The 14,025-nt window shown below is 43.0% G+C and overlaps 1 protein-coding gene across 2 annotated transcripts in view; it reads left to right on the top strand.

Annotated features, from left to right (window-relative positions):
- The window catches only part of LOC148477034 (ADAMTS-like protein 1), a 372,270-nt gene that overhangs the window by 296,471 nt on the left and 61,774 nt on the right, over window positions 1–14,025 (top strand). For both annotated transcript variants that reach the window (XM_088457315.1, XM_088457316.1), the window contains exons 22-23: window positions 6,703–6,882; window positions 8,228–8,362. In XM_088457315.1, coding sequence (XP_088313441.1) covers window positions 6,703–6,882; window positions 8,228–8,362 — 315 coding nt within the window. The remainder of the gene's footprint in view (window positions 1–6,702; window positions 6,883–8,227; window positions 8,363–14,025) is intronic.

Raw genomic sequence — 14,025 nt, forward strand, 5'->3', positions numbered from 1 at the left:
TTATAACATGTGTCGTACATTGGAATGATTTATAGGATTGGTTGCATTGCGCTTTTAAACAGACTCACCTGTAGTTCTTGTAATGTGTGTATCTGTTACCATGCACATTGTGTTCATGTCCAAGGGTAGGCCAGAGCTCAGTCTTTCTCATCTCCAACTACATGCGCATGTCCTTTTTGGGGAGAATAGATACAGCCTTGGAAAGTATGAGCCAATGTGAGAACACGTCAGGTTATAGTTATGGTATAGTCGGTCTCCTTATCCTGTACTACATTGTTACAGCTAGGCAGAACATATTTGCAGTATCGTAAAAAGGGGTGTGGCAGGGACGTGCAGTCAGGGTAGACAGGGGAGGCAGAGCCTCCCCTATCATACTCCCTGTCGTGCTCCAGAGTTTTCATATAAAAACTATGTTTTTATACATGTGTGCCTCCCCAGCCATTGACCTCACCGCACGTCACTAGGGTGTGGTATAATAGATCGACAATGTTTAGGTCGACAGTCAATAGGTTGACAGCAGATAGTCAACATGTAATAGGTCAACATGTTCAAAAGGTCGATTGACAAATGGTCAACAGTGCAGAAGGTTGATAGCGTTAAAAAGTTGACAGGTTCAAATGGTTGACGCTTTTTTTGTTTTAATTTAATCCTAACCCTCCCCCTAGTACCTAACCCTAACGATCCCTCTGATGCCTGACCCAACCCTCCTTCTAGTGCCTAAACCAATCCCTAGCCTAACCCTAACCCTCCATCTTGTGCTTAACCCTAAACGTCCCCTTCGGCGGCCTAACTCTCCCTCAAGTGCCTAACCTTAAAAATGTTGAAATCCATGCAAAAACATGTCAACTATTTGGACCTTTCGACCTTTTAACCCTGTCGACCTTCTGCACTGTTGGCCTTTTGACCATGCCGACCTATTACATGTTGACCATCTGCTATCTACCTATTGACTGTCGATCTAAACATTGTTGGATAACCTAAAAAGTTGTCCAGGCGCCCTGTGCCAGCACCGCCCCTGAGTGCATGACGTCGCGTAGGGGGAAAGCCGGACTACCAGCACCAGGAAGTGCAGCACTGCCTGGAGGGGGTTCTGGACTGTAGATAGACAGTAATTAGATAGACAATGTCTAGATAGACCCCAGATGTTAGACAGTTAATAGGTCGACAGGGACAAAGGGTCGACAGTGCCAAAAGGTCGACACACTAAAGGTCGACATGTAATTAGGCCAACGATTACAAATGGTCGAAAGGTCAACATGAAAATGGTCGACGCAAAATGAAAGACACATTATTTATTTTTATATTTTTTTAGGGTTAGGCACTTATTGGAGGGTTAGGCACTTACCCAGACGGTTAGGGCTAGGCACCAGGAGGGAGGGTTAGGGTTAGGCACTAGAAGGGATGGCTAGGGCCAGGCACCTACCCCGACAGTTAGGGTTAGGCACCAGGAGGGAGGGTTACGGTTAGGGTGAAGATTAGGGATAAAAAAACCAAAACAAATCATGTGTCTACAATTTTTGTGTTGACCATTTTCATGTCGACATTTTGACCCTGTCGACCTTTTGTCCTAATTATCTAATTACCGTCTATCTCTTATACCACACCCGCCTGGAGGGTCCTGAGGACACTATGGGAGGCTGCAGGGTGTCTGCTTGTAGCATCCAAAGGGCACTGCAGTAGCGATGCTGGCTGCGGGGTGCCATTCCATGCACTCTGCTAGCCAGTAGCAGGGGCCATAAGGCAGCGACAGTGCCGCCCCCGCCTGTGCGACAGCATGTCTCACACCCTTAGTTACGGCCTTACAGATTTGCATCCTGTTCCATCATAGAAATCCTTCTCACACATGCAAAATCTTGTTCCAAGTTCTGAATGAGAGGTCACTGATAAGATCATTAGCCATGGCTCCCAGTGGATGTGAAGAGATGTGAAAGTTTGCTGGATGTGCCCCTTAGACAGCACATAGTAAGTATGATTATGAAGGATGAGCTGTGCAATGTAAATATGACATGAGGCTCCTGCTGCTGATGCCAGGAGACAGTGAAATGGGCTGACTGATGACAGGCTTTGATAAGCTGCAGCAAAAGATTACTGTAGCAAAAATAATGACACGCTGAGAATTATGGCCCCAGGAGATAGTAGTAATGTACATTCCACATTAAGACATAAGGCACTTGGGTTATCACTAATAGCTTGTATATATATTTTTTTTTTCAATAATATGTTATCGGTCACATTTGTGAAATTCTCAATTGTAAAGCCATTTCCTAAGCTGTGATAGCAGTTACCAAAACAGCATGCAATGCCCTAGTCACACTATTTTGCAGTATTATATATAATATATGATTTGTTTTAATGTAAAAGTTAAAAAGGCACAATTATGACTAGAACCTCTACTTTATAAAATATTAGAAGGTACTAATGCCATACCTTTCAACATTAGTAATCCCGGAATCACGATGTGTGGCATGCTATCGCTATGACTGTGTCATTGCTCGCTAACTACCCCATCTGTGTCACCCCTGTCTGTCTACCACTACCCTTTAGAATGTAAGATCTCACGAGCAGGGCTCTCTCCCCATGTGCTTTTCCTTCCCTTACTATTACTTACAGAACCTAACCCTTGACTTCTGCCACCGTACTACTTATTTGAGTGTTATGACCGCTGTTGCAGCAATGTTTATATGGGATGTGGTTGACATCCCAGCTGTCGGAATGCCGACGCTCAAAATGCCGGCGCTGGAATCTTGACACGAGTCAGAATCCCGGTGCCGGCATCCCAGCCGCTAACATCCCGACGGTAAATGTTGGGGTTAGAGGTTAGGGTTAGGCACTGGGGGAGGGATGGGGTTAGGCTGTGGGAGGGGAATTAGGTTTAGGCTGCGGGGGGGAGAGGGTTAGGTGTAGGCTGCGGAGAGGGAGGGTTAGGTTTAGGGGTAGGGTTAGGGTACTTGCTGTCCGGTGTCAGTATTGTAACCCATGTCCAGTGTGGCTATAATATCTTCTGTAGAATATTACAGGCCACCAATGTCCCTATATAAAACCATAAGACTGCAGACAAAGTGCTTTTATATGTGTAATGGAGCTGCAGAGGGTTTTCTAATATTCCTGTCTCTTACAACTAATGAATAAAGCAAATGCCTTCTTTGACGTTCCTAATACGTATCCCATCACAGACTCTTTCAGTATGACACCATTTATCACTATATAAAGCATATATTTTTGTCATTATATAAATATATTACCGTTACTTGTACAGTATGATATTTTGTTAGTGAATCTCATTTGCAGTGAAAAATAAAGTAAATCAGCATCGCTGTGTGTTTGTAGATGAGTTCACTTAGTATGTTTGTCTGCATGATAGATTAAATAATGTAAATTATTCATATTGTTTTGCTTTTGAAAAAAATAAAAATACAGAAATAAATACTAAGATAAGTGAATCGATACAAGTTCAAATGAAAAAATGGGATGTCGTTTTTCTGAGGTAAATGTTTGAGATGAAATGTTTATTTGCCACCTAGTGGTGGAAATTTACATGACAAGTCCAGTTTATTATCAAATAAAGTAACTTTTTTAGAATTGGATATACATGTGTTTCTTACATAAGATACATACCACCAAACAGTGCTTGCACACCAGAAATACAAACACATACAACTGTATTTATATTTTTGTGTCTCCATACTACTGGAAAGTCGAAATGGGGGAGGATAGGGCTGGGCAAGCGTAGGCTGATTTACATGAAGGGCGTGTTCACACAATTGAGCCTCAATTAGACGTACTGTAGACGCATCTGCAGAATTGCCTTGAGGCGACGTATCTTTTGCAGCTCTGGGCAGCTGGTGCAACAATACGCAATGATGAAGATAGCTATCTGCAGCACTGTCTAACCCAGTGTTGGCTAACCTAGACACTCCAGCTGTTATGGAACTACATAACCCAGCATGCACTGCTACAGTTTTGCAATTAGGGCATGCTATAACTGTGGCAGGGCATGCTGGGATATATAGTTCCACAACAGGTGGAGTGTCAAGGTTAGCCAACACTGGTCTAACCATTTCTGGATCCTTCCATCTGTTAGAACTCAAATTAATAGAATTGCTACTATATTATAAAAAGTTGCAGCCATTTATTTTTTCGCTTGACTTATTTGTCATTTCTATTTGGACTACTGCAGGAAATAAGATTACCATATGTCTTTTAAAGTGTAAAACAACAGTTATTTGATTTAAACTCATTTTTATTTTATTTTAGTTGATTATATTTTATTTGAAAGTATTATTTAAATGTAATTGTATTTATTGATAATACAGGACTATATTCTCTCTTTCATATATGACACTTCATAATATTGTTATATTATATACGAATAGGATAATGCAGTGGTTAACAAACTCAGTCCTCAGGACCCCACACAGTTCACAATTTCCAGGTCTCCCGGCAGGTGCACAGGTGTACTCATTACTCACTTAAATATTTTAAAAAATCCAAAGGTGGAGCTAATTATTTAATTTGTGATTCTGTGAGGAGACCTGGAAAACATGCACTGTTTGGGGTCCTGAGGACCGAGTTTGAGAACCTGTGGGGATAATGTGACTTTATTGTTTACTATCTGCACTGTTTTGGAGTGAAAGTATTTGCACTTGTATGCCTGACATACAAGTTTGCTGCTGATCTTGAAATGCCTTCTACTGAACATATTTATTACTGCCATTATTTACATATAGCACTACCTTATTGTCCAAAGATGTACAGAGAATACTATTTCATTCACATCAGTTCCTGAGCCCCATTGGAGCTCACAGTCTAAATTCACTACCATTCAAACACAAACACATGTGTCCACATACATCTTACTTCCTTGCGCGATAAACAGCACTTCTAGTCGCGCCATATCGTGGAATGACTCGGTAGCGCATAGCGTCTTTTTTGTGTAACTTTTTACCTTCAAATGCATCTTATTCACAATGCCATTAGGATGCACAGGAAGCTTTTGCTGATTAATATGATATGTGGCATGCCTATATTCTGTGTGCAACTGCGGGTGTAGCTGCATACGAAATGCTATGTTACAGTACCACAGCCACTGACACTGTAGCGTAGCATTTTGCATGTATATACAACCGCAGTCGCACTCAGAATATATGAAAAGACAGTGGGTTGCTAAAATTTCAAATGCGCAGATGCTCCACTTAGAGTATCCCATAACCCAATATAGAGAAATAGTGGAAATATAGTTGTGAAACATATCTGAGCGATAAATGTGTACAACAATAATACAAAAGAGTAATACTATACTTGTCATCCAGACAAAAGTTTCCAGGCATCCGCAGTACATGTAAATAAATAAAGAAAGAAAATGCACAATAGTGCGGTAAAGCTTTTGGTGGTTAATTTAATTAGCTAAGAAGCCACAGATATAGTAAAAACTGTTAATAATAAGCTCTAATTACGAGCACAACATCAAATAAACAAATATAACAGAAAATAATAACTGTTATAATAATGACTCACTGTTATGGTATTTCCAGGTGGAGTCCTCCAACAGCATGCAGCGGCCTTGACTCATTTTGAGCACTTGGGCTCTTTCTCAAAGGTGAAAAAGAGCCCCAGTGCTCGAAACGCGTCAAGACCACTGCATGCTGTTGGAGGACTCCACCTGGAAATACCATAACAGTGAGTCACACAGGGGAATCTGGAAAGCCCTGTTTGCAATACCACACTGATTTACAACTTACATTTGGTATGGCTCCACCCATATGGACTTATTTATTCTTATGTTTATGCTTTTTTTATTTTGTTTATTTGATGTTGTGCTCGTGATTAGAGTTTATTATCAGCAGTTTTTACTATATCTGTGGCTTTTTAGCTAATTAAACCACCAAAAGGTTTACTGCACTATTGCACTCAGAATATAGGCCTGCCGCATACTTTAATCAGCAGAGGCTGTTTGTGCATCCGTTTCACATCGCTTTGGGAATAAGATGCATTTGAAGGTAAAAAGTCCCACGAAAAGACGCTTGGCACTACCGAGTCACACACTGTTCACACGCTGTATGTGGACACATCTGTACTATGGCCAGGGGCGCTGAGAGGGGGGCGGGGAAGCAGGTACCATATACCCAGGCCGGTTGGATGGGCCTGGGTCATTTGTTGCCACAGCATCACATCGGGCAGTGGAAGAAAAGACACTGCGGATGCTCAGCAGCAGCAGCTGCCTTGGCCCCACTATGAGCGGCTGATCGCTATGATTTTTATTAGACATTAATTCCTTGAGACTTATTAGGCTACATTGTGATTAATATTAATGCAACCCAAATACTGGATTACTCCACTACATACTTGCCTACTCTTTGGACTTCCCCTCTAGGATGAGCAAGTGTGGGTTGTCATTCGCGTCCTCATGTCCTGCTCTCCACTGGGCAATGCTGTGATTCATGTCATCATGCCGCGAGTAGGTGGGACTCTGAAGATGCAATTCACAGCAGATCCTGGAGGGTGGCCTAGTCTCCAGGGAGTCCAGGATAAAGCCAAAGCCCTGAAATTTGTGTCTTACAGACATCTTAGGAGAGTAGGCAAGTGTACAACATTATATGTAGGGGAAGGGGCCCACTGTAATATAAATATGGCTACTTAAAATTGCATGTATTTTAGTTTCTTATGGCTAAAGTCCTCTCTAATATTATGAAATGATTTCTACAGGTCTCCCTGAGGTAGATGTGACTTGGTACAGAAATAAAAGCAGATTGCACCATGTGTCTCACCATAGTGATGCATCTCTGTTCATTGGGAATGTAACTTACTTGGACCAGGGACTTTATACTTGCAAGGCCATCAATATACATGGGGAGGTGTCATCAACAACAGAGCTTCAAGTAATAGGTACGTTCACAAGGTGATGAGTATTTATACATTTATCCTAATAAAGTTACGTATTTTGTATCCATAAGCTACCAGACGTCTGGTAAAGCAATTATGAAATATGAAGCTGTAGAAATGATTGGCTGACATGCTGCATGCACATGTTGTCTGTTGTTGTTGTTTTTTTTAGTTGTTAGATACCATTACTGGCAAGTTGTATTCTAATGGCATGGTTGCCAAAAGTCAGTAAAATAAAGTAACATTTTATTAATCAGTTAGCAAAAAACAACAACATTTTATTTGTAAAAACATTTACCATTCTTACATCAGTATACTGCATGCAGATGTCTAACCCAGTCACTGTTTCCTTGCTATAAAAACACCCCTCATCCTACTTTTTCTTTAGATGTTTCTGTTAGTTTCTATTCAGTTTACAATAAACTTGCTGGACCTATAATGAGTCACAGGAAGTCTGTTGACTTTCACAGCAAGGATTCTTTTTGAGAGGATGAGGCTAAATGTCCTTCATCACTCCACAAGCCACCTACATGTCCAACCTTATCTCTGTCCACACTCCCTCATGCCCTGCTCACACTCTATCCGCTCCTTCTCTGCCTGTTACCTTACCTCTACACTCTTCACATCCTCCCAAGTCTGCCTCCTAGATTTCTCCTGCAGTATGCCACCTCCTCTGGAACTCAATCCCTCACTAAAGCAGCGCTCCTGGCCGTACGTCGCATCATGCCATCTGCTGTGCTGCACATTAGATGGGCAGATGCAAATAATGACGTGGTGTAGTTAAATACTGCATGTAGCGATACATTGCGCATTCATACGGTGGATCGTGAGTTATGTATGGTGCGTGTGATGAATCGTTACAACGATTGCTGGGTCGCACTGTCCTTTGCTTTGTATCCAGCTTAAGTCTGAATTTCTTCCAGACTTTCCAGCTTTAAACGTTCCCTTAAGACACACCTTGTCACTAATGCCTAGCAGGCCTCCTCTTAACTCCTCTCTTGCTCTCTCCTCCTACCTACCTTCTCTCCCTCCAGTTAGCCCTCTTGTCCTTCCCTTCTCTATCCTGTGCTCTATGCCTACAGTCTCCTTTTCCCCTTTAGCACCTCTGTCACTGTCCGCTCAACTATACAACTGGTACAAGATCATTGTAAGCTGTTGTGTATTCCCAGCGATTCACCACTGCCTGCTGAAACTAACTATAGCGAGATGCTCTACACTTCCCACTGTACTTGTCATTCCCTGGTTACTGCAATGTTTGTTTTTATGTTTTGTACTCATGCAATGTTGTGCATTTATGTATGCTTTGTTTTTATATTTACTTTTTTATTTGTATATATAACTACTTTAGGACCTTCTCTGGTTACTTTTGGTGAAGAACGATTACTGATGCTTATGGCTGAAGCTGGTCTAGGAATACCAGCTGTGCTGGCATCTCTTATTGGCAACAGCCTGCCGGTGAGCACTGGTGGATCGGCATTCATAGGTAAGTCAATAAGTAGAAAAACAACAACTGGTTGTCTGTACGTGAATTCTGCATCAACACTCATATTATATTTATATCAGTTATGAGAGAATAAACATTTGTAGAGAATAATAAAAAGCTGTATTTTGATAGGGCAACAGGCGTCTCCTATTATATTATCATTATCCCTTAGCAATCTCTGGTAACACTTTTATTTGTGCCTCCCCTAAATGAGAGTGAGTGCATCATTCGTGAGGATCACCTTTATGTTTGAGAACTATTTTGTACAGTGTATGGCCAAGATATGGCCAAGCTGTGATGAGTAATCAGCCTTTCTATTTCCTGCCATCCTGGCAGAGGCAAATGCAAAGAACAGGCATCCAGTTACTGCCTACATGCTAGTATACATGTGATGTGCAACAGAGCAATACATACCATACACAGAAAGCAGGTTTCCAGTATAGGATTTCTTCCTTAGATCAGTGTACAAGTTACAGCAAAACCCTGACAATACTTGCCGGGGACTTTGAATTTTGCCTGCTCGACTCTGTATTGCCTAACCTGTTCTTCTTAATCATTGCCCATGGCCTCTATATGTTACATCTTTATTATTTAGTCCTGTTTTATAACCTTAAAAGTCTGTCTTCTCCATTCACATGACCCTTTAGCTTCAGCTTCCTAATGTTAGATATTATTCTGTAGAGCAGAGGTTCTCAAACTCAGCCCTCAGGACCCCACACAGTTCACGTTTTCCAGGTCCCCTGGCAGGAGCAGAGGTGTAGTCATTACTCACTGACACATTTTAAAAGTTCCACAAGTGGAGCTAATTATTTCACTTGTGATTCTGTTAGGAGACCTGGAAAACATGCACTGTTTGGGGTCCAGAGGACCGAGTTTGAGAACCTGTGCTGTAGAGCATGCTTCCGATTCGGCTCTAATGGCATGCCCTGTTTGGGCCTATATGCCTGGTATCCGTGGTTAGTTTCAGAGCTCTTCATTAGTATTCCTAGCTAAGTAAATGGCTACTGAAGTAAAGCAAAAAAAGATTGCTGGATGGAATAAAGCCATATTCTACTGGCACGTAAAAGAAAGCATATCTTTCTATGTTTTTCTTTAGTTTATTGTGTTTTTGTTGTGTTATTGTTTTTCCAAGAGGCTGACATCTGTGTCAGTTTCTCATGGTTTTTGCAGCGTGTGGCTCAGGGTCTCATATCGGTTTGCACCTCTCTTGCATAGAACATGCCAGTGGGACACTCCTTAACGTTTGTTATTTTGGCAAACGTTCCATAAATCATAGTGAGATTCTACTTTATCTAAGATTTTTCCATTTACGTCTGTAATGAGGGCCTGATTTAGACCTGATCGCTCTGCTGCGTTCGCACTCGGTCTGTCGATGCGAAAATATGCTAATGACCCCATACACAATGTAACCGCAGCACAATAAGTAGACACCCAACACTACATAATGCCGCCTACTTCCCTTCACTTACATTCTCGCAAGACAGCAAAAACATCGGTAACATTGAGAATCATTGGACCCACATACACAAGTTGTGGCTGACCTGACCATACCGTAGACATTGCCAATGTTTGTGTGTGTAACTAGACTTTAGGATACGTATGCCATCGCTGGAGCTTAAGTATGAACGCCCCTGAAATGGTGTTTAAACGCCCAGGCATGCCTGCATTTCTCTGACACACCACCCCCCCGTCACCACCCTCAAACGGTCAGGTCCTGTCATTCACTGTATGGAGGCTCTGTGTGCTTGCTGCGGTCGATTCCCGATCGCAGCGGCTGGTTCGCAACACGCGCACTGCGATGTATACGCATGCCCAGAATGTAAACATCGACAGACTGCGTGTGTACGGGTCTGAATCAGGCCTTGAGTTCCAAGCACAGTATAGGTGTAATGAGTTCCAAGCACAGTATAGGTGTAATGAGTTCCAAGCACAGTATAGGTGTAATGAGTTCCAAGCACAGTATAGGTGTAATGAGTTCCAAGCACAGTATAGGTGTAATGAGTTCCAAGCACAGTATAGATGTAATGAGTTCCAAGCACAGTATAGGTGTAATGAGTTCCAAGCACAGTATAGATGTAATGAGTTCCAAGCACACTATAGGTGTAATGAGTTCCAAGCACAGTATAGATGTAACGAGTTCCAAGCACAGTATAGGTGTAACGAGTTCCAAGCACAGTATAGGTGTAATGAGTTCCAAGCACAGTATAGGTGTAATGAGTTCCAAGCACAGTATAGATGTAATGAGTTCCAAGCACAGTATAGGTGTAATGAGTTCCAAGCACAGTATAGGTGTAATGAGTTCCAAGCACAGTATAGGTGTAATGAGTTCCAAGCACAGTATAGGTGTAATGAGTTCCAAGCACAGTATAGGTGTAATGAGTTCCAAGCACAGTATAGGTGTAATGAGTTCCAAGCACAGGGAATGAACTTGGAAATACAATTGTGTCTGTTATGAGATTGCACCACACTCGTATTTTGATCCCAGAATTTCAATTCTGCATTAAATTTTAAATATATATATAAGCATTTGAGAAATTAAGGTGAGCATCTTATCTGTGGGCTGGGTGTTTGTTTCCTATATTGTATCTATTGCCATGTTAGTCCAATAAATGTAATAAAAAAAAATGGACTATGGGCCTGATTCAGCAGCAATTGCAACTGCAATTACGCACACAATCTGCCGAGTGTTGCATTGTGCATATGCATCGCAGTGCGTGTGTGCAAACACTCCACTGCGATCGGGATTGCGATTGCAGTGACTATGCAGACCCATTGATCGCAGAGTGATTGACAGAAAGTACCGTTTAAGGGTGGTGACAAGAGGGTGGTCGGCGAAACCCAGGGTTTCCTAAACCTAACCCCCCCTACCCGCATCTTAAAACTATCCCTCCCAGGGGGGTGCCTAACCCTAAACCTCCCCCCCTAGTGCCTAACCACCCCTTCCCCTAGCCTAACCCTAACCTTCCCCGAGGTGGTTCTTAACCCTAAGTCCCCCCAGGGTTCCCTAAACCTAACCCCCCCCTCCCAGCCCTGGGCTAAGTGTTATACTTACCCGTCAGAGAACGATCGGGATGGCAGGGGTCGGTCTTCTGGCGTCGGGATTAAGATAGGCATCAGCATTTTGACACCTGTCTTAAGTCCCTTGGAGTGCAGGACGAGTCGGGATATAGACCGGCGGCAATGTGTCCGCCGGTCTATTAACTACATCCCGTCTCATATACACTGTAGATATATAAACATACATCATTCATCTAAAAGTATAAGCATAGACAGAATTCAATAGTATCTGTAAAGCACTGAGGAATATGTGTGTGATCTCTTTACTTTTACATATAGCAGGGACAGACTCCTATCAGAGCCCCCATCCCTACTTGTGGTTAATGATACATTCGGGCATAACTATATTTCTTGTTGCCGTGAATAGCAGCAATAAAAATGTAAAATTATTGAATCAAAAACCCAATAATTAATAAATGGGCCCCAGAATCTGGCAAGTCTTAAATGCACCTTCTATTCATCACATTACTTCAATTTGCATAGACAATATATTATCTCATTTCCAGCTCTCTTACCATGCCCATCATGACTGTTTCACAAAATGGAATATTGAATAATTATCATGTAATGGGTACCGTCTGGTCAGTGAGTGTCCTAAGTTGACTTTGGGTCTTTTCTCCAGCGTGACCAGTAATAATTGTTCTAATCTAACGTCTGTAACCAACAAACAGGACACGTGGCTCTTCTTTCCTACACTTATTGCTAGGAACAGTGATTACAATCAGTGGCGTCCCTCCCCGCAGTGTCACCTGGTGCATGGAGGGATGCTGTGCCATGCCACCATGCAGGAAGGGGCGGGTTGAACCCCAACTCCCATGCTTATTACTGGGAGAGCCAGGGGGGTGCAGGAGATGCGGACTGCCCTGTGTGCACTGCAGTGCCGGCTCACTCACAGTGTTAGGAGCCGAGTGCTGCATTTAAAACTACAGTGCAACACCTGGCTCCTGTCACTGAGGGGGAGTCTGCACCTTGGTTTCACCCCTCGGCGGGTGACACCCGGGTGCGGCCCGCACCCTTCTTGTGACACCACTGATTACAATCGTGGCTGAATGGAAAAACAGATTGCTCTATGCCGTGCAGCAGAATACAGAATATTGTCATTGCTAATAAAGCTGACCTTTGCTGGTGCTTTCATGCAAACATAGGTTTTGAGATACTACATGCTTTCAGTTGTAACCTGGTGACTTATCAGTTGTAACATGGTGACTTATCACATTGCCCCAATAATGATGTCTTGTAGGCATAACAATTTTAACTACTATACGTAGAGATATTACATTTCTCCTGCTCAAAATGTGATTTACTTTAGAGTGCTGTAGATCTTGCTTTAACAATCATGACCTTTCACGTTTTAGAGATGGCACACCTGTATTACTTTTTAGGAATATTCTTTGTTTTTCTGTCATAGAAGACAAATATGATATTGTGATATCATGTCATGTACTCGTATGTTTGGTCAGTTTTATGCAGATATTTCTTAAACCAAACCCATATTAAATGTACATGCTTTGCCTTGGTAGACACTAAATCATTAAAAAATTAAATTTTGTATATGGAAAAAAGATGCATATTAATCCAAAACAACTAGCCCCAGCTATGGGGAATATTGTAGTATAGCACAGTACAAGGGTGTAAGTTCATAACAGACACCAGGAGGTGAAATAGATGATAGTGATCCCCCCGCCCACCACAGTGGCTCTGGCTGGTTCATGCACTGACGTCTGTAGCACAGCTGAGGGGCAAAGGAGGAAGTAATGTGCCAGTATTCCTGCCAGTTGTGGATAATATCTAGCCACTTTCCTCCAGTTCTCTCCTGCCTCATTTCCTCATGTTTCTGCAGCTCCAGCCCTGCAATGTCTCTCCAGCCAGTCCCCCAGTGTCTCTCCAGCTCCACCCAGTGCTCCCAATTTCTCGCAAGCTCCAGCCAGTCCCCCAGTGTCTCTCCAGCCAGCCGCCTAGTGTCTCCAGCCAGCCCCCCACTGTCTCTCCAGCCAGCCCCCACAGTGTCTCTCCAGCCTCTAAGTGTATCTACAGCTCCAGCAACCCCCCTTCTGTCTCTCCAGCCACCCAGTGTATTTGCAGCTCCAGCAAGCACCATTCTGTCTCTCAAGCCCCCCAGTGTCTCTCCAGATCCAGACAGCCCCATTCTGTCTCTCGAGCCCCCAGTGTCTCTCCAGCTTCATCAAGCCCCCTTCTGTCCCTCAGCGTCTATCCAGCCCCCTTCTGCCTCTCCTGCCCTCAGCCTTTCAGCAGTACAGCATGATGTCATGACATCACATGGGCAAAAAAAACTTTATTGCACCAGCCACTGTACCTGAAGATCAAGAGGCAGCAGCTCCTTGAACTTCACAGATAGATCCCTCTATAACTGCTGTCTCCACCACCGCAGTGATCAACAGGGTGCAGGCAGTGGACATATATGGATTTATCTGTGGGCCACGATACAACTGTGCCACTTGTCCCCCCCCTGTCACCGACTCTGCTCCTCGGTGTTCCCCTCCTGACAGTTGGCACCAGGTGGCCAATGACTCCACTGCACTCCGGAATTTCTGCCCCTGGCACAGCCTGCATTCACATATATAACTTACTTTTATGCTAAAACTGTT

The sequence above is a fragment of the Taudactylus pleione genome, unplaced genomic scaffold (genome assembly GCF_031769625.1).
Source record: "Taudactylus pleione unplaced genomic scaffold, aTauple2 ptg000757l, whole genome shotgun sequence".
Lineage (NCBI taxonomy): Eukaryota > Metazoa > Chordata > Amphibia > Anura > Myobatrachidae > Taudactylus > Taudactylus pleione.